Source organism: Pyrus communis, chromosome 15, assembly GCF_041283825.1.
Source record: "Pyrus communis isolate YQ-2024b chromosome 15, ASM4128382v1, whole genome shotgun sequence".
Taxonomy (NCBI): domain Eukaryota; kingdom Viridiplantae; phylum Streptophyta; class Magnoliopsida; order Rosales; family Rosaceae; genus Pyrus; species Pyrus communis.
Window position 1 is genome coordinate 35,874,028 of NC_142579.1, and position 18,473 is coordinate 35,892,500.

General features: G+C 34.5%; 1 protein-coding gene across 1 annotated transcript; it reads left to right on the top strand.

The window, feature by feature from the left end:
* Window positions 1–3,070: 3,070 nt before the first annotated feature.
* On the top strand, window positions 3,071–6,080 carry LOC137717690 (putative indole-3-pyruvate monooxygenase YUCCA4). Its single transcript, XM_068457134.2, has 4 exons — window positions 3,071–4,290; window positions 4,427–4,675; window positions 4,761–4,883; window positions 5,597–6,080. The coding sequence occupies exons 1-4, from the start codon at window positions 3,649–3,651 to the stop codon at window positions 5,816–5,818; spliced, it is 1,236 nt and encodes a 411-aa protein (XP_068313235.2). The 5' UTR covers window positions 3,071–3,648; the 3' UTR covers window positions 5,819–6,080.
* The last annotated feature ends 12,393 nt before the right edge of the window (window positions 6,081–18,473 follow it).

An 18,473-nucleotide genomic window follows, 5' to 3' on the forward strand; every position in this document is an offset into this window, starting at 1 on the left:
ATTAAAATATTAATAAAAAATTTATTAAAAACAAAAAAAATCATTTAATATTATTTAAATATTAAAATAATAATAAAAAAGTACATAAAAAAATAAAAAACATTAGCCATCATCTTCCCTCTCCTTTCGTGCATCTCCCCCCTCTCTCTTCCCCATCATCTTCATGCAACCCAGAAAAGAAGAAGGAGAAGAAAAAAAAAAAAACCCAAACCAAACCAAACCCAGTTCATCCCCCCTCCCCCCCACCACAAACCCAACCCCCTGCAAACCTAGAAAGGAGGAGGAAGAAGAAGGAAAAAAAAAAAAAAAAAAAAAAAAATGGGAAACCCAGTTCGTCCCCCCTGCAGAAGAAGAAGAAGAAGAGAGAAGGGAAAAAAAAACAGCAGCAAACCCGTCCCCTCCCACCCAACCCCACCCCCCCCCCCCACCCACCTAACCCGCAGAAGAAGAAGAAGAAGAAGAAGAAGGAGGAAGCAAAAGAAGAGAGAAGAAAAAAAAAAAAAAAAAAACAGCAGCAAACCCGTCCCCTCTACCCACCTAACCTGCAGAAGAAGAAGAAGAGGAGGAGGGAAGCAGAAGAAGAAAGAAGAAAAAAAAAAAAAAAAAAAAAAAAACACAACGGGAAACCCTTCACCCACCCACCCAACTTGCAAAAGAAGAAGAAGAGAGAAGGAAAAAAAAAAAAAAAAAACCCAGTTCGTCCAACCCCCTCGCACCCACCCTCTCCCCTCCACACCCATTCCCCCACCCCACCCCACCCCCCCCCCCCCGGGGCCCCCGCCGCCCATTTTCTCCTCGCCCAGGAGAATGGGTTTTTTTTCTGGGTTTTTTTTTTTTTTTTTTTTTTTGGGTTGTAGGTAGTGGGTGCGAGGTTGGGTGCAGAGGGTGGGGTGCGAAGGTGGGGAGGTTGGGTGCGTGGGTGTGGGGAGAAGAGGGGGTGAGGAGCAGGGAAAACAAATTGGTTTTTTTTTTTTTTTTTTTCTCTTCTGTTTTTCTGGGTTGTAGTTGCAGAAAGGGGAAGAAGATGAAGATGGGGAGAAGGGAAAGAGGGGGGGGGGGGGAAGGGACGAATTGACGTTGGTTTTTTTTTTATTTTTTATTTTAAATAACTTTTCTTTATTATTTTAATATTTAAATAATATTAAATGATTTTTTTTGTTTTTAATAATTTTTTATTAATTTTTTTAATAAAAATGGGTCCCGGATCAAGCCACGTCAACATTTAACTGAGAAATAAATGGCCAAGCTAACGGAAGGTATAACATTGACACAAATTCGTAAGATGAGGTATGACATTGTCAATTTTAAAAGATGAGGTATGAAAGTGTCATTTGACCCATAGTTGAAGTAGTTTTTTGTACTTAACTCTTTAAAGTTTCTTTCAAAAAATTCATTTGAATTGGAGCTAGTTGAGTGATGTACATGTACCAATAAATCAATAGTGTAGGTATCAAATAACATATTCATATAAATTGTTCATTTATTTGATACATTTGGACTAGTAAACGATTTTGAATTTGAATGATTTTTTTTTTTGTAAGGATGAGCTTTAAATAAAAATTAAGAAATAGAATAATTTCGATTATAAAATTTATACTATTAAAATATATTACATTTGCGAATGAGAGCTCATTCCTAAGAGAAAATGCAAGTATTACAAGAAATCATATACATTTTAAGATCAACTATTAAAGTTTTTTATATTTTTTGGTCGACGACTATTAATGTATTAAAAAAGTTGAAAATTTTGACCAAAAAAAAATATATGTATATATATAATAAAATCCTGAAAGATTTATAAACTTAGAATGATATTATAACATCTTTTCAACGCAAAAACGATGTAATCTTATTAAAAATTCATTACAGTAGAAAGGTAAAGTTGAAACCTAAAAATCAAAACGAAGAAACAATAATTAATGTGATATCAAAGAAAGTACTAAAAAATGATGAACAAGTACACAAATGTACATTGAAAAATCATATTTGACCCAAATGCACTTGGTTTAAAAATCATTATCGAAGGGTGGACTCATCCACGGAACAAAGTGTTACTTAAATTAAAAGGAAAATTAACGAAAAATTTAAAAAAAATTTCCTTATAATGAAAAGTCTTTTTTAAAAGTATAGTGAATAGTAACAGAAAAATGTATAAATGTGATCATTAAAAGTAAGCAATACCAAAAGTGTTTTATTAAAACTCCATAAATTAAATAGCAAAATGCAGTCCACATCAAATGTTGAAATACCATTCGAGTTGTTAATTTTCCCGGCAGAGGCCGGCAGCAACTACACCACGTGGCAAGAGAAAGACAATAGCACTCCAACGGACGGCAGTTGACAGAAGCAACAATTCTCACCGCTGCTTCCTGCGGTGCAACAACTACTCCCCTGCTGACATGGCATCCACGTAACGGCATATCTTCCCATATGGCCCACCTACTCCTGGGAGGATTCACGGCAAGCGCCTCCGGCGAGTCTTCCATTTTTTAATCATATAGTCGAATGGTTCAATTCTCTTTTCAATAATCCATGACTCTGTGTTAACTTTCACTCATACAATCTCTAAAACTAGTGCCTATTGATGAACTCCACAATTTGTAGTAGGAAACACTAGCAATTCCTAGATAAGTCCATGCCTTGGAGTTCCGTACCTAAGACCACATGGGACAAATGTTCCAAATTCATTTACATCGTCCGCTCTCGTTAAGCCTCGTTAGATTGATTGAAACTGCTGTAATATTTGATATAGAATTGAAATTGGTCTGTCTCGATTTTAATTTTCATTATATCCAATTCCATACTGCATTTTAAGACAATATTCTAGCGAGTTGATCCAATCCAAATCTCATATAGTCGAAGAAGTAGTATAATCCCATTGACAACTAAATGAGTTTCATTATAATGTGAAAGGAATGTAGACAAGAAACACACAAGAAGTACCTAAAAGAGATTACTAAACCAATGTTGTGAAGTGTGAGTGGGACGTGCCATTCCTCCCAAAAATAACGACCTCAATCATTAAAATCCCACATAAATATATTTATGTCATTCCCCCTTTTACCCCATTGCCTCCTCCTCCTCCTCCTAATACTACTTAATCCTCCCAAAAACTCCACTCTGCACACAGAAGAAAACTGAGAAGGAAGAAAGAGCCTTGAGATAGAGAAAACCAAATCCTTTCCTTAACCTTCACGCCTCCATTACCTCCCCCAACCCCCTTCCTTCCTCCTCTCTCTCGCTATCTCTATCTCTCTGCTCACTTTCTCTCTCTACCTCTCACTTCTAATAATAACTCTGTTGTTTTTTTTTCATTTCTTACTCTGTTTTCTATGCATTAAAAGTCCTCATCAGTCGCTCAGAAACCTCACGCTCCTGATTCGCTTTGTATTGAGACTTCCCTATAAAATCTCCATAAAACCCTTCATTCCCACTTGCTCAAAGTACAAGCCCCTCTCCCCACCAGCCTCTTTAAATTCATTCCCACCTCCCCAAGATTTTCCTCAGAAAAACAGAGCGAAAGAAACACCACCCTAACAGTCCCTTCTAAACAGAGCACGTAAAAAGAAACCCACAAAGGTTTCTCTCTCCCTCTCTCTCTCTCTCTCTCTCTATCTAAATCTTTTCACTTTCTTGGGATTTTCCGAGATGGGTTCGTTCAAAAAACCTCAACAAGAAAACCCAGAATCCAATTCCGGGATTCTTCAAGGCCCTATCATTGTAGGCGCAGGACCATCTGGCCTCGCAGCAGCAGCTTGCCTCTCCAACAATGGCGTCCCTTCTCTGATTCTCGAGAAATCCAACTGCATAGCTTCTCTATGGCAGCAGAAAACATACGACCGTCTCAAACTCCACCTCCCCAAGCAATTCTGTGAGCTTCCTCTCATGGGGTTCCCTGAAGATTTCCCAAGGTACCCTACAAAATCCCAGTTCATTTCATACATGGAGTCCTATGCCTCCCACTTCTCAATCCACCCCAAGTTCAACCAGGCCGTCCAGACCGCGGAATTCGATTCCGTTTCTGGGTTTTGGAGGGTGAAGACTCAGGATTCAGAGTACATTTCCAAGTGGCTCATTGTTGCCACAGGAGAGAATGCTGAGCCCGTCGTACCGGAGATTGTTGGGATGGATAAGTTTCAAGGCCCTGTTCTTCACACCAGTCTGTACAAGTCTGGCTCTGATTTCAGAAACCAAAGGGTTTTGGTTGTTGGGTGTGGAAATTCTGGCATGGAAGTCAGCCTTGACCTCTGTAGATACAATGCCATCCCTCATATGGTTGTTAGAAACACTGTAAGCCTCTCTCTCCTCTCTCTCTCTCTCTCTCTCTCTCTCTCTCTCTAAATATATATAATCTTGACTTATTTTTAGTTTTGGTTTCTGGGTTTTGTTAATCTATGGATTAAATTAAGGGTGTTTTATTTTACAGGTTCATGTTTTACCAAGAGAGATGTTTGGGTTCTCAACATTTGGGATTGCAATGGCACTTCTCAAATGTCTGCCATTGAAGCTTGTAGACAGGGTCCTATTGCTAGTGGCCAATTTAATCCTAGGCAACACAGACCAATTAGGGCTCAAAAGGCCCAAAACTGGCCCTATTGAGCTCAAGAATGTCACTGGAAAAACCCCAGTTCTTGATGTTGGAGCATTGTCACAAATTAAATCTGGCAAAATAAAGGTACTTGGAAGCTTCCCCTTTTTATATGATTTTTTTTGGATTTTTTGAGTAGGGTTTTGGCTAAATTGTTGGGATTTTTTTGCAGGTGATGGAAGGGGTGAAGGAGATAACAAGAAATGGAGCAAGATTTATGAATGGACAGGAGAAGGAGTTTGATTCTATAATCTTAGCAACTGGGTACAAAAGCAATGTGCCTACGTGGCTCAAGGTAAACATGACCAGCTTGCCCTCTTTTAGTTTTTACTTCTATCTTATTATGCACTCACGTGTCACTCTCTCTCTTGGACATATTCACAAACTATAGGCCACATAGTTTTTTTATTTTTTTTGGGAAACTAACTATGGGCCACATAGTTCCACATACCTACAAACCCCTTCTTTTCTCCATGGAAAAAAAGAATAAAACAATTTGGGGTTTTTCTTGTTTCTGACCCCAGAAAAAATACTTGGGCTTTTTGTTTGGCCTCTTCTACAAGAAAATCCCGAGTGTCACCGGATGTATACATTAATACGCTATGAAAAACGAGAAGCAATACGAGTGTATACATTTAGTGACATAGTATTTATTGAATGTATACACTTGTTACCCTACAAGAAGTAGGGACGCACGAGTATAGTGTCACCGGATGTATACATTAATACGCTATGAAAAACGAGAAGCAATACGAGTGTATACATTTAGTGACATAGTATTTATTGAATGTATACACTTGTTACCCTACAAGAAGTAGGGACGCACGAGTATATCCATCCGAATCCAATAACATGGCAGAATCTCTTTTCTTCTGCAGTTACATTCCCTTTTGTATTATACCTTTTTGTATGTTTACAAGTTATATGCCCTTGTGGGCTTTCACGTATGATGGTTACTATTCAGAAAATATTAACATATATATATTTTTTTTAATTTTGGTATCTTAGGGTTGTGACTTTTTCACCAAAGATGGGATGCCAAAAGCACCCTTCCCCAACTGCTGGAAAGGAAGTGATGGACTCTACACGGTTGGATTCACAAGAAAGGGGCTTCTTGGAACGGCTTCTGACGCTGTTGCGATAGCCAAGGATATTACTCAGCTTTGGAAGACAAACAAAGACTGCAGGAATAATAATTCTTGTAATTCCCATGTTATCCTACTAAAATAATCTCTACAAATTTGAGTTGTATAAAATGAAGGGGAGAAAAAAAAAATAGGGGAGTTGTTAGATTGTTCTCTGAATTAGGAGTATTTACAGGGGATAATGATTTTAATTTCACCTTAGTTAGCAAGGCTTTGTTTAATCTTTTTGGGTTTGTATATGTAACAATTTTGCTTGGGGGCTTAGATTTCTTTTCCGTCTCGTGTATCTTCCTTAGCTTTGTAGTTTGTACATACAATTTCAGAAATAGAAGGTACTTTTAGCTCCATTATTCATTGTTCACGCAAATTCTTATCTTTCAAACGGTTAAGGTTTGCTAGTTTTGACAATGCGGTCTCCGTCTCCTTCGTAATTTCTTTGAACTTTGCCATATGGTAATAAGTGAATGTTTTGACAATGGAGGAGCCAAAGTTGGAATGCAGGCCAATCATGATCTTAACTCGATAATTGTTAAGTTTAACCAAGAAAAGGTTGGACTACTCCTTTTCCGAGCCAACAAAATATAGCATGAAATTTTACTTCTGCATGGCAATTTGGACATCAAACTTGGTATCTCATGGCAATTTGGAAATCCATCAACTATTAAGGTCATGACGTCTTCACTAAAAAAGTAAATCAAACGGTCTGAATTTATCACAAGCTGCAATGCGATTTAGTGTTCGATTCTGAATACTTTAAACAATGAAACTAAAGAAATCATATTTGAATCAAAGATGACAAGGTTCAAATATCAAGGAAACAATAGGAAACTGAATAATGGCTCAATGAGGAACATAGATTACAATGTGTAGAGCTAGTAGGGAATTGTATCGCCCATGCATAAAATTGTTGTAATTTTTTTTTTCTAGTCTAGTGATGTAGGACAAGATATGCGTTAATTCCAACGAAGAAAGATGAAGAAAATAAATTTTGCAACTTTTGAAAAAGAAGAAATTAAAGTTGAGGAATATTGGATTCAATTGATATCATGATATAAGAGGCAACAAGAAATATTTTGGTATCATAATTAGGTGTATAATATATCTTTTTTAAAGAGAATCGTGAGCAGAACAAACCTCATGGTTATGAGATGAGCCCTTCATGTTTAAGGTCATCTAAAATCGTTTCAACTTCCAAAACCATAAAATAAAATTTGTAATAAATATCGGGCTTTTCAATTTTTGTCCAAAATTACGTTGTTTAATCTTTCTAAGGGCACTGAGCTTTCCCCATGTTGTATTTATGTCGTTTTAAAACCTTTCGGTTCCCAATGCAACTCATCAATTCAAAATTAATCAAACAACTTTTTGGGTATCCCTATCTTTAGTAGATTCCAAAAACATTTGTTCATGAAGATTTATGTTTGTAATCCTTGTTAGCTTCGTGCCACGTCATATAAGTAAGAACTCTACACACCACCCATACAACTAATGTTTAAGTGTCTATATCCTAATTTTAAAGAAAAATTAATGAAAATAATTTGAACACCTTGAGTTTTAACAATAAGTATAAAATAAAAGGTAAAGTGAATAGTACTAGGATTGACTTTTTAGTGTAAAAATATGGTTTTTCTTTAAAGTGAACAATCTAGAGAGTTTTTCGTTAAAATTTCCTAATTTAAATCACCAATTCCTACACTGGCTACATTTACATGTATGATGTGTGACCTATAATATTTTGGCTTGATTTTTCAACTTTGACATCTACCACTTTGAACAAGATGCAACTGTTCTATTACACATAAACGCCGAACATTCAGCTAATTAGAAATTACATTTTTAATTCTATTAAAACGACATAGAAAATCTGATGGAGTTATGTCACTTATCATGTATCTTTGAGTTTTTAAATTTCTATTAGCAGACAAGTTATGTCACGACTCACTAGTCATGCATCTTTGATTGTTAATAAATTTCTATGAACATACAAGTTATATGCCACTCGTGCTGTTATATTTGAATGTTTATTGTTAGGCTAACTCTAATGTAGTTGTTTAGAAATAGGCACATTTTATTGTAAATGAAAGGGACATGATAAATACATACCCCTTTCTCTCTCGCACGTATTTATGTCTGACTTTATCTGTTGTTTACGGTAAATGAAGCTAAAAAGAGTTGAGTAAAATCACCTTCCTAAAATAAATATATTCCTATTATCTAGTTTTGTTTATAAATGTGTAAAGAATTTCTTTGTATTTTCTAATACATCCTCTTCATTTGTAAAATTTTTAAAAATCAACAAGACTTTAACTTGAGTGCTACTATGTCAATCTACCTATCATATTTTTTTTCATTCACCTTAATATTGTTTGTTCTGTGTATTTTAGTTGTAAGGTGGATGGAAAATTATGAAAAATGGGTGGCCATAAGATCATTCTTCCAACTTAATTCGTAAGGTGAACCTTACCAGTCGGTTTTGAAATCTTTAGAATCACCCAACAAATAGCTAGTTGATGCTTTACATTTTTATAAATACAAATGATAGTACTATTCTAATTTACCCCAAGTGGGAAAGGAAAGTGTTTGAGCTAATAATGCAGTGAATTGAAAAAGAAAACCTTATCCATCCGGACATATTTTGAAACTAAGCAGATAAGAACAATGATTTAGATTTTAAACCTAATTACTAAGTGAATTAAAAATAGATTTTAGGGTTTTGAATATTAAATGCAGGTCAAATTGATCCGTTTACATATGCTGAACTGAATAAGTGTTGTCATTGATTAACGAGGGTCATATCCATCTTACAAACATGTAGTGGGAATGCATGCCACTCTCTGTTTACCTACACTTCCACAATTCTCATTCACGTTTTCTCATATTTATATCTCCTTTGTCCATTTTTGGCAGTCCCTAAACGTGTAGTACAAGTTTGGTGACTGAATGAATGATAACTCGCTCGATCGATTTTCTCTTTCACCAAACAAAAATTTGCCCTTTTACTTTCATAGATCACTTCCTCAAGTTTTAGGGCTTTGGAGGACAAATACATGTTTTAGCTTCACTTATACGTAGCATTCATGCCCGTACTTCACAAAACACGTTTTATGTTCGATTTCTGATACTGATGAATTATATGGTTACAGTTAGAGAAGACTGAAATACCTTTATAAAAAAATTTTATTTTCAAAAAATTGAACTGTTAATAAGCCCACTAATTTGATAAATTGTGGAGTGTGGACATAATAATTGCCCAATACATGAATGTTGAATGTGGTAAAAAGAAGTGGGTGCCCCTTCAGTTGGTCATTTAAACAAAATTGGAAGATTTCAAAAAACTTTTCTTGAGGACCAGAAAAAAAAAAATCTTTTCGTTTACCTGCAGATAATTCTGCAGCTATTTTTTTATAACAATTTATTACACCAAAACATACTGCAGCTATTTTCATGCTTCCTGTGCTGCCAGCTTTGCATCACAGTCCCATCATCAAAGGAGCTCCTCGGTCTTCCAAACCAGAATTCCAATAATATCTGCAATTCATAGGAGCTGTAGCCTGTTGAATAAAATCGATTAAAATTCTAATATTTTTACAAAAGTATCAAGATTTCTCGTTTTGTTTCTAAGAAAAGGTTACGTGCCAGCAGTCTAGGAGGAGCAAATTACATTCAGACTTGCTCTTTTGATGATCCTTTTCCTTACCTTAATATCTGCCTTGAATTCATGATATATGTGACGATAGCCCTAATCCCCTGTGGCATATATTGGCAGCTACGATATACTAGGACGGAGAGTTTTGAGACTATTTTATATTTCATAATTAATCAAGTGTTTCATTTATATTTTTCTGTTGTCTCCATGTCCATATCTCCATGATTTGCACCTTGATATGTTGGACTAAAAACATATTACTGAATTTGCTGATCAGCATGATCGGAGAACAATATTATGCACTTTTAAATAGGGATTCAACAAAAGAACTGTTATTATCATTTCAAAAATCTTATTCCACATTTCTAATAAATTTATATTTCTTACTAATTATAAAAAATGTAGAATGTAAAATAAGATTTTTAGAGTAACAATAATAATTCACATTCAACAATCCTAATCAAGTAAAAAATTACATTGGAAGGAATCGTCCTAATTCATTTACCCACCCTCCCACTTTCCTTCTCGAGAAATAATACACGTAATATTTTGGTGAGGATCGATGAGGTCAGGCAAGTTGCAGTAGACGACCTTAGTCACAGCAGTTTGCATCAATAAGATAATACATAGGATACGCAGCAGAGGTAAAAGGCCTGTGTAGGTAATTACGTCGGTGAGGTAAGGAAATATTGCAATTTAACAATCTCTCTCTCTCTCTCTCTCTCGCGTACTACTCAGGACCTGATAATTGAGACAATGATGGGGCTCTGACCCCTCTTCCCATATTGCATATACATGATCGTACGAAGCTCTCAGAAAACCAGTATGACAGCTCTCCTCCATTTCCATCCATCTCTTTCTCCCCTCTCTCCTCTCTTGCTGATGTAAGCCATGCATGCATGGCCATTTTCCAATTATAAAATTACAAAAAATAGCAAATACGTATATATACTCTCGGATTTTAATCATTAAAACATGGCCAAATCATACACTGATTAATATCCAATATTTAAAAACTCCGACATGTAAAATGCTTGGAGTATTTATATTTTTGCATTAACTCTCTCCCTGCCGCCATATATAAGACAATGCATGGTGAGTGAAAGACAGATATAGATTTTTGTGGGGGAGAGAGGGGGAGAGGGGGGGGGGGTGTGGGGGGAGGGGGCGGGGAATGGAAAAGAAAAGGTCCAAGGAGAGAGTTAAAAGCTAGCTAGCGCCTAGCGCTCTGTGTGTATTGAATTCCAAATCCGCTTCACACGCTTCCATGCACGCGTTACAGTGACAGAAACTTACGTCATGCTTACCTCTCTCTCTCTAGCTCCTCTCTCTCTCTCTCTCTCTCTCTCTCTCTCTCTCTCTCTCTCTCTTCTGTACTGCTACTGGCCCATTCTGCAAAGAGAGCAGGACTGAAAGGCAGATTGCATGGTTGATTGAACACACACTCTCTCTCCTCCTATTCTCTCTCTCTCAGAATCTGATCTCTTGTTAGATTCATTTCTTACCGCTTTGCATTCCACACCTGATGAGACCCCTCCCACCACCCCTTCGGCCTTTTTACTCCTCACTTACCCTCTGGAAAAAGAAAGAAAAAAAAAAAAAAAAAACCTAAGAAGAATTTATTGTCTCTACACATGATGATTGGCAAATTGCAAGAACCTTGTTCTCTCATTGAACAATTTGCGAATGGAATTATATTACAGTTAGTTGTTTATATATGTAAATAATTCTTTTAGTTTCATACATGTGAAAAACATATTTAAAACTATTGTATTAACAATTAAATTTGTTTATGCAAACATAAGCGACCGATCCAAACAATGAAAGTTTTTTTAAATCAGTCATCTTGCATGCATTCATTGATTAAGTTACTTTTGACTCTCTGAGATTTGGAATATAAAACTAAATTCTTTTTTGATCGAAAGTATAACAAAGCTTTAAAACCGAACAAATATTGTCTGTGTTTTAGGCCAGTCCCCTCCGACATACGTTCATTGATTAGGTTACTCTTAGGGTTTGAAAATGGACTGTATTACTAAACCCTAAAACCTAACATGTATGAGTAATTATATAACCCTAAACATACCATCATGTTGCGAAATGGATCAAAACTAGCAAAACAATCATGAGAAACTCGTTGCCTGTCGATAAAACTAGCACGTAACAATGCAACCGGCGGGGAGACTGACCCCGTGCTCCGGACGTCATGCATAGAGAACCTTCCTGCTACATATCTTCGTAACAATACATGGCCACATACGTTTTTTACTTAGGGTTGGATACATTGAAAGTAGTTGTGAATTGTTTTTCATTTTTAAGGGATTGAATACATGTAAGAAACTTATTTTCTAATTCTATCTTCTTCTTTTTTCTTTCTTTTTCTTAAATTGAAATGGATAAGTTCTCTTAGTGATCCATCATCTTCTACCTCCACTTTAGATACAATTTTTTCATTTCTTCCATCTAATAGACCTTAAATATTGTAAATTATTCATTTTAATCCAATCTTAAACACCAAACGAGGCTTGTACATATGTAAGACCGAAAGGTATATATATGTGTACTATATATGTACATGCAAATGTAATGTCAGAACTTGGTACCGGGTCCATGTATATCACATGTATAAAAAAATATATACAAGATATATATGTATGTATATTTTGCAGGCTCTGGGTATGGGAAATTTAGGGTTGTAAATAAGACGACTCAGAGTTAGATGCTGGGCATATCTATGAAAGTATAGGTTGGCATTACATGGCATGCAAATGTACTGAATCAGGAGCTGGTGGTTGTGCATGCATGCCATCCCCATTAGCTTACCCCATGCAACAGTTTCCACTGTGTATATATATATATATGTATATATGTAAGCACAAAAACAAACTACAAGCTATAGATCTTCAAATATGTTCAAGCTCTGCCATGCCATTTATACTGTTCTCACTTCTGAACACACACACACATGTGTGACACATTTTTAAACATACTTTTTTCAGGGTCTAAAGTATAATATATTTTAAGTACAATATCACTGTTTATTTTTTAGGTATTTTTTTTCAAAGATAATCTACAAAATTATCAAAATCAAATCCAATTGTTTATCTTTGCAAAGCCCTATTCATCCCCTCTTTTTATTATATATGAATGTCTTAATGATTTTGAATTTGTCTAATTTAAGAAAACTTATAAAATTAAGAATCAATATATATACTAACCTATATATACTGTACTGTATTCATATGTACCATGATCAAGTCTTCGTATACACACGAAAAAAACAAAAAGTTCCCCAGATGATCAAAATATCAGAGAGAAATCTCTTCTGCATTTGATGGATTGGGGCCCACTTGATCTCAGTGGCATGTTGCTTTTGCAGCAGCTTAGCTCAAGCTGACACGCACATTACAGATATATACAAGAACACAGTAGGAGCTATACGGGAATGCACATCGTAACGTTGGAAGAGAAGGACCTCTCAGCGACCAACCTCCTTGACTTGTTCCTTGTCATACCCTAATAATTCATTCTCTTTTAACAAATTGAAATAACAATAAGGTGATGCTATTCATATTTTTTTTTTCACCTTCCATATATTTTTATTGATTTTTGTTCATTAATCTTCTTCAATTTATCGATTCAAAGATCTTAAAATTAAAAGGGTGTGTGTGATAAAGTAAAATGGGTATTTGGATAATACTACCATAACAATATCATATTTATTCCAACTTTTTATGATATGGTTAATTCTGTTAATTACTTTATGCATATCAGTACTCTGATTTTTTACTCTTTTGCCCTTTTTCTTGTTTTGCTGACGACCAAAGGAATGTTATGGGGGTAAGGGACAGATCTCCAATGGCTTACCTAATTCTTTTTGTTTAAGCTTATACTCTTTATGTGAAATACTATTGTATCATATTGATTGATGAACGAGGATTCTGAAGATTCTTACATCGTGTCTATTTATCATACATCGTGCGGTCAAAAATTATTTTAAAATATTTTATTTAAAATTAAACATAAACAATACTTAACGAAAACTGATCATACGATGTACGATTAACGGACACAATATAATGATTTCCAAGATCCTCACAGAGAGATCTTGGGATCCTCATGCTTGATTGATTATAATACTAATACAAATCGTACTAATATGGTCATGTAATATGAGTTGGCTACAAGTTGATATTTAAGATAGTCTTTTAGCAATAAATACCCACACTATCTCTCTCTCGCAGAGATCACCCAAATTCCCCCGCTCTTCGCCGCCGACTCCTTCCTTTGGTTGGGGCTGGCAAGCAGTCCTCATTTCTCTTCTTCCTTTTCTTTCTCTTTTCCGTTCATTATGTTTATGACCTGCCCTTCCACTATCTATGGCTGTCGGATTGTGAGGTCAAGACCTATTTTTCCGGCGTCCTTCGCCGTTTACCAGCTCTTCTTTCATTTCCTCCTCCATCTTGCCCTCTTTTCAAACCCAAATTTCAATTCTTCAGTCGTTTTCTCTCACATCCATTTCTCCGATTACCCCTTCCTTCCCCTGGCACCTCCACCTTCAACCTCTCCATTACTTCCCCTTTATTCCTACCAAAAATCTGATCTTCGAGTTTTGGACTCGATTTGGGATGTAGATCTCTAAGCCACTACCCCTTGTTTTACCGGCATGCCGGAAAATTTGGGTGAAGTGTTATGCGGCCTCCGTCGTAGTAAGGGTTATTTACACAGTCCTTTGGCCCTCCTCCCCCCCGGGGGGGGGGGCGGGGCTATTGTGTCTGCTTTTATCGTTTGTTTGCTGTTCTAGGCTTTTGTCGGTGTGGATTGGGCCTCCCACTGTTTTTATCTTGGGCCGTTGGTTGGCTTTGTAATATGTTTTATCTTTAATGAATTCCGAGTCTCCGACTCCTTCGACCAAAAAAAAAAAAAAAAAAAAAAAAAAAAACCTAATTTATCATGATCATTCTACTTACCTAATTCCTTTTCAATTTTCTTTAAACCATTAAAAAAAGAGTCTAACTATAAATCGCTACATCATGTGGTTTATAACATATGTTCTGAAAAGATGGTATTCCTAGCAATTTTCAAACTGAAATAACAATTTCTATGAGTTTTTTTATTTTATTACCAGCGATATTATATATTAATCTTTACTAAGAGGATATGCTAAAACATTCAAATTTGAATTTAAAAGACATAAGGTGTTTGTGTACTTGTAGTTGACTGTACTTGTTCTATTTGTATTTGGGTTCTTTTGTTTGCTTTTGTGATTAGGGTTGTTTGATACGTCATTTGTAAACGACGGGTTCTGGTCGTCTCTTGGACCTATGCGAGGGCAAAAAATTGGCTAAATTTCAAAAGGAAATTGCTCAATTGTTCGGGCCCGCCAACAAGCTTGGTTGAAAGCCCAGCTATCCCAAAACCCAATGATGACCCAACCAGCCATTTTATTTTCTTCAGCAAGGATCCAAAGTTGTGTGCACTTTGTAGCACCCTTGGGGCCTTTCTAGTTTGTTTGTTTGTTTGTTTGTTTTTTATTTTTTTATTTTTTTGGTCATGCCCTTGATCTCCACAAATGAAAAACTCTAAAAAAAGAAAAAAAGAAAAACCATTTCAATAAGAATTGGAGAAAGAAATTCTTTATCTATAGACTTGATGCACTTGTCATATTTTAATTGATTTTTTATTGTAAAATTCTTTGGTTTCTATTGATAAGTTTGAGTTATATTTTCAGAGTGCAATGTTATTAGAAGATTCATATGTAAAAACCATTCATTTCTTAAAAAAAAAAAAAAACCAGTGAAAGTTCATAATGAATTGAGGCGATTTTGTCATACTATAAGATTATAGGAGGTTGTTTTCTCGTTATTTAGGTCTAGTTGTAGTTCTTTTCACTTGTGAGTAAAAAATTTTATGTTTGATACTCTTAAAATACGAGTTTATGACTAATTTATTCTTCATCTCTGTAATGTAAATGTATCGATCATTGTAACAAAAATGGTAGTTTCTTCATAGTTCTTTTTTTCGAGTCTATAATTGAAGTCTTTTCTCTTTGGCAGTCTAAGTTTGAATTCTTTTGACGAGGAGAATAAACCGAAGCTGTTTGCTTTGGTGTGTTTTTCTTGGCTGAGTCACATGTTTTCTTTTGTCAAAGTATCAAAGCACATAGCTAACATTACTACGGTAATATCTTAGGAAAACTAATGAAAATACCCTATCTTATGAGTGTTTCGTTAAAACTTCATAATATTTTTGTTTGAGCCTTTTCTTCTCCGTACATTAATAAATAAATTAGAAAAACACTTTGAGAAACAATGCTTTACAGAAAAACACTTCAAGTGACAAATTAGAAAAAAAAATCTCTCATGTATCCACTTGTGATATGAAATTAGTTTGGTGTTGCAAAGTAAATTGGATGTTCCTTTAGTATTGAGTTTGAAGTACTTTTTCTAAAATGTGATGTTGTTGGGAGTTTATATGTGAATATCCCAATAAATTATATCAAAAGGGCAGCAGGTTTTGTTCACTGAATTATGTTTTTGAGAATACAACTAGATGGTTGGAGATTTCAGAAATGAAATTAGAATTATTTCAATTCATCAGAACATTATGATTGTTTTTTTTTTTTGTGCTCACTGTAATCCAATACTTGAAAAATTAAAAATAAGACTATCGATCCCCTTTTCATTCCTTTTCTTTTCTATTTTTGACTCTCTTGAATCACAAATTCCCTTATATTGATTTTTTTTTATTTTTTTTTAACATAAAAAGTGTATTTTTTCTTAAATTTTATTTTATAATGTGGGCAATCTAGACATAAATTGCAATGAATGTTTTTCCAAGTGACGTGAAAAGCAATCTTGTAATTCCTCCCTTCGTAGAGATTTCATAAGGGATGTGATATCCACACACCCTATTTTACTTCTCACATACTTTTTTAATTTTCGACCATCGAATTGGATAAATTGAAGAAGATCAACGGACATAAATTATCAAGGGTGTGAGAAATAAAATGGGATGTGTGTATAGCACATCCCTTTCATAAACATGCATGAGGATTAACTTTATCACTATTATTTTTTTTAATAGTATTTTATCTTCAATGACGGCTACTCTTACTTTGCTTTAAGTGTAAATTGTAGCAATGGTCCCTTAACTAAAAATTCATTACCATTGGTCCCTCAACTCATCAAACATGTAGCTATTGTCATTTTCGTCAACTCTGTCAAAATTCTATCAAAATGGGTTAAAGTTAAGGGACTATTGCTCCAATTGGGTTAAAGTTGAGGACCATTTCTCTAGTTAAATTAAAGTTGATGGACCATTGACACAATTGTTCTAATTTGATTTTTCATATTTGCTCACTGATTTAGCCTCACGTGCATAGCTCGTGACTCATTTTAATGGAAGTTCCAACGGAGTTGATGAAAATAATCATAGTTGCACGTTTTGATGAGTTGAGAGACCAGTGGTAATAGTTTTTAGTTGAGAGATTAAAATTGAGGGACCATTGCTACAATTTACTCTTGCTTAAGATATCTTCATTCTTAATTGGGAATTGTTATTAGCACTCTAAAAATCTCATTTTACACTCCAAACTTTCTATATTAGGAAAGAAAAATACACTTATGAGGAGTGTATAATGCGATTTTTGGAGTGTCAATACCACTTTCCTCTTAATTTGATCTATTATTATGTGTTCACACATCCAACGAAGCATTCTCAAACCTTTGAAAATTTGCAAAAATTACTTTGTCCCATGAAAAAGGTCAAAACAAAACGGTACTAATGGAATGAGATAAGATGAGATGAGTTGGTCTTGCATGCTGTTAATGTACCAAAAGTTCATGTGCTTATCCTTTTCTTTCTGTCTTACATTGATTCTGAAACGTCAAATTTTAACTTAATTAGTTTTCAGTTAAAGTTCATCTGATCTAAATCTAATGCGTGAAGCCTTTAAAAAGTAATTGGCTTATATCATATTATCAAACAATTGAATGTCTTGATTCAAAAGCCACCTTGCAATCTCATCCAAAGCCCTTCTCATTTTGTTTCCCCTACTTTTTATATATTTTACAAGTAGATTGAAACTGAAGTTTGAGTAGTGCAGCTGACTTCTTTAGTGTGTCTATATATATATATATATTACTTGTCTTTACTACAAGACCGGTTTTAGACTGTTTTTGAAATGGTTAAAAGTGTTTTATGACTATAAAAACGTTTTTAGATATGCTTGAAAAAATGAATATGAAAACATTACTTTTTTTTGAAAGAACACTTAATATGTGTTTTGAATATATATATATATATATATATATATATATATATATATATTACTTGTCTTTACTACAAGACCGGTTTTAGACTGTTTTTGAAATGGTTAAAAGTGTTTTATGACTATAAAAACGTTTTTAGATATGCTTGAAAAAATGAATATGAAAACATTACTTTTTTTTGAAAGAACACTTAATATGTGTTTTTTCAAAAAGTACTTGAATTTTTATTAAGAAAATCGTATACACGTTTATACTTAAAAGATGTAGGCTTTTGAAGATATCTCTTCAATCATGAGATTTGACACAAGATTGAAAATTATAAGGTTGTTTAGGAACTTGGAATCTAGGATTACCCATTTGGATAATATCAAGCTACCATTATCTTCAATTATATGCAATATATTCTAACCCCAATGACCATCAATTTTTTGAGGTCACCAATATTTTTTAGCTTAATATATAATCAAGTTAGAGTTAGGCAAGCCACCAAACATGATGAGATCAGTGTACAGAAATCTATAAAGTTTGGAGGAAGAATCAAAATGATCAAAGCTTAGGAAAATCCATTTCTCGAATGACTTATTATTTTTAATCTTATAACATGTAATGCATTTTTTAACATCATAACATAATATATAATTTATATTTATTTTTATTTTTGTTCAAATGATATTATCTACCTTAAGGGCTAAGAGGTGAGTGAGTTAGTTAAGCCTCACAATGAGCTAGCAAAAATATGGTTCAAATTGGCCTTTGGTGAGAATCGAATTTAAAACCTCTCACTTACAAATGTAGATAAATCATTAGACTGCAGTTTAAGT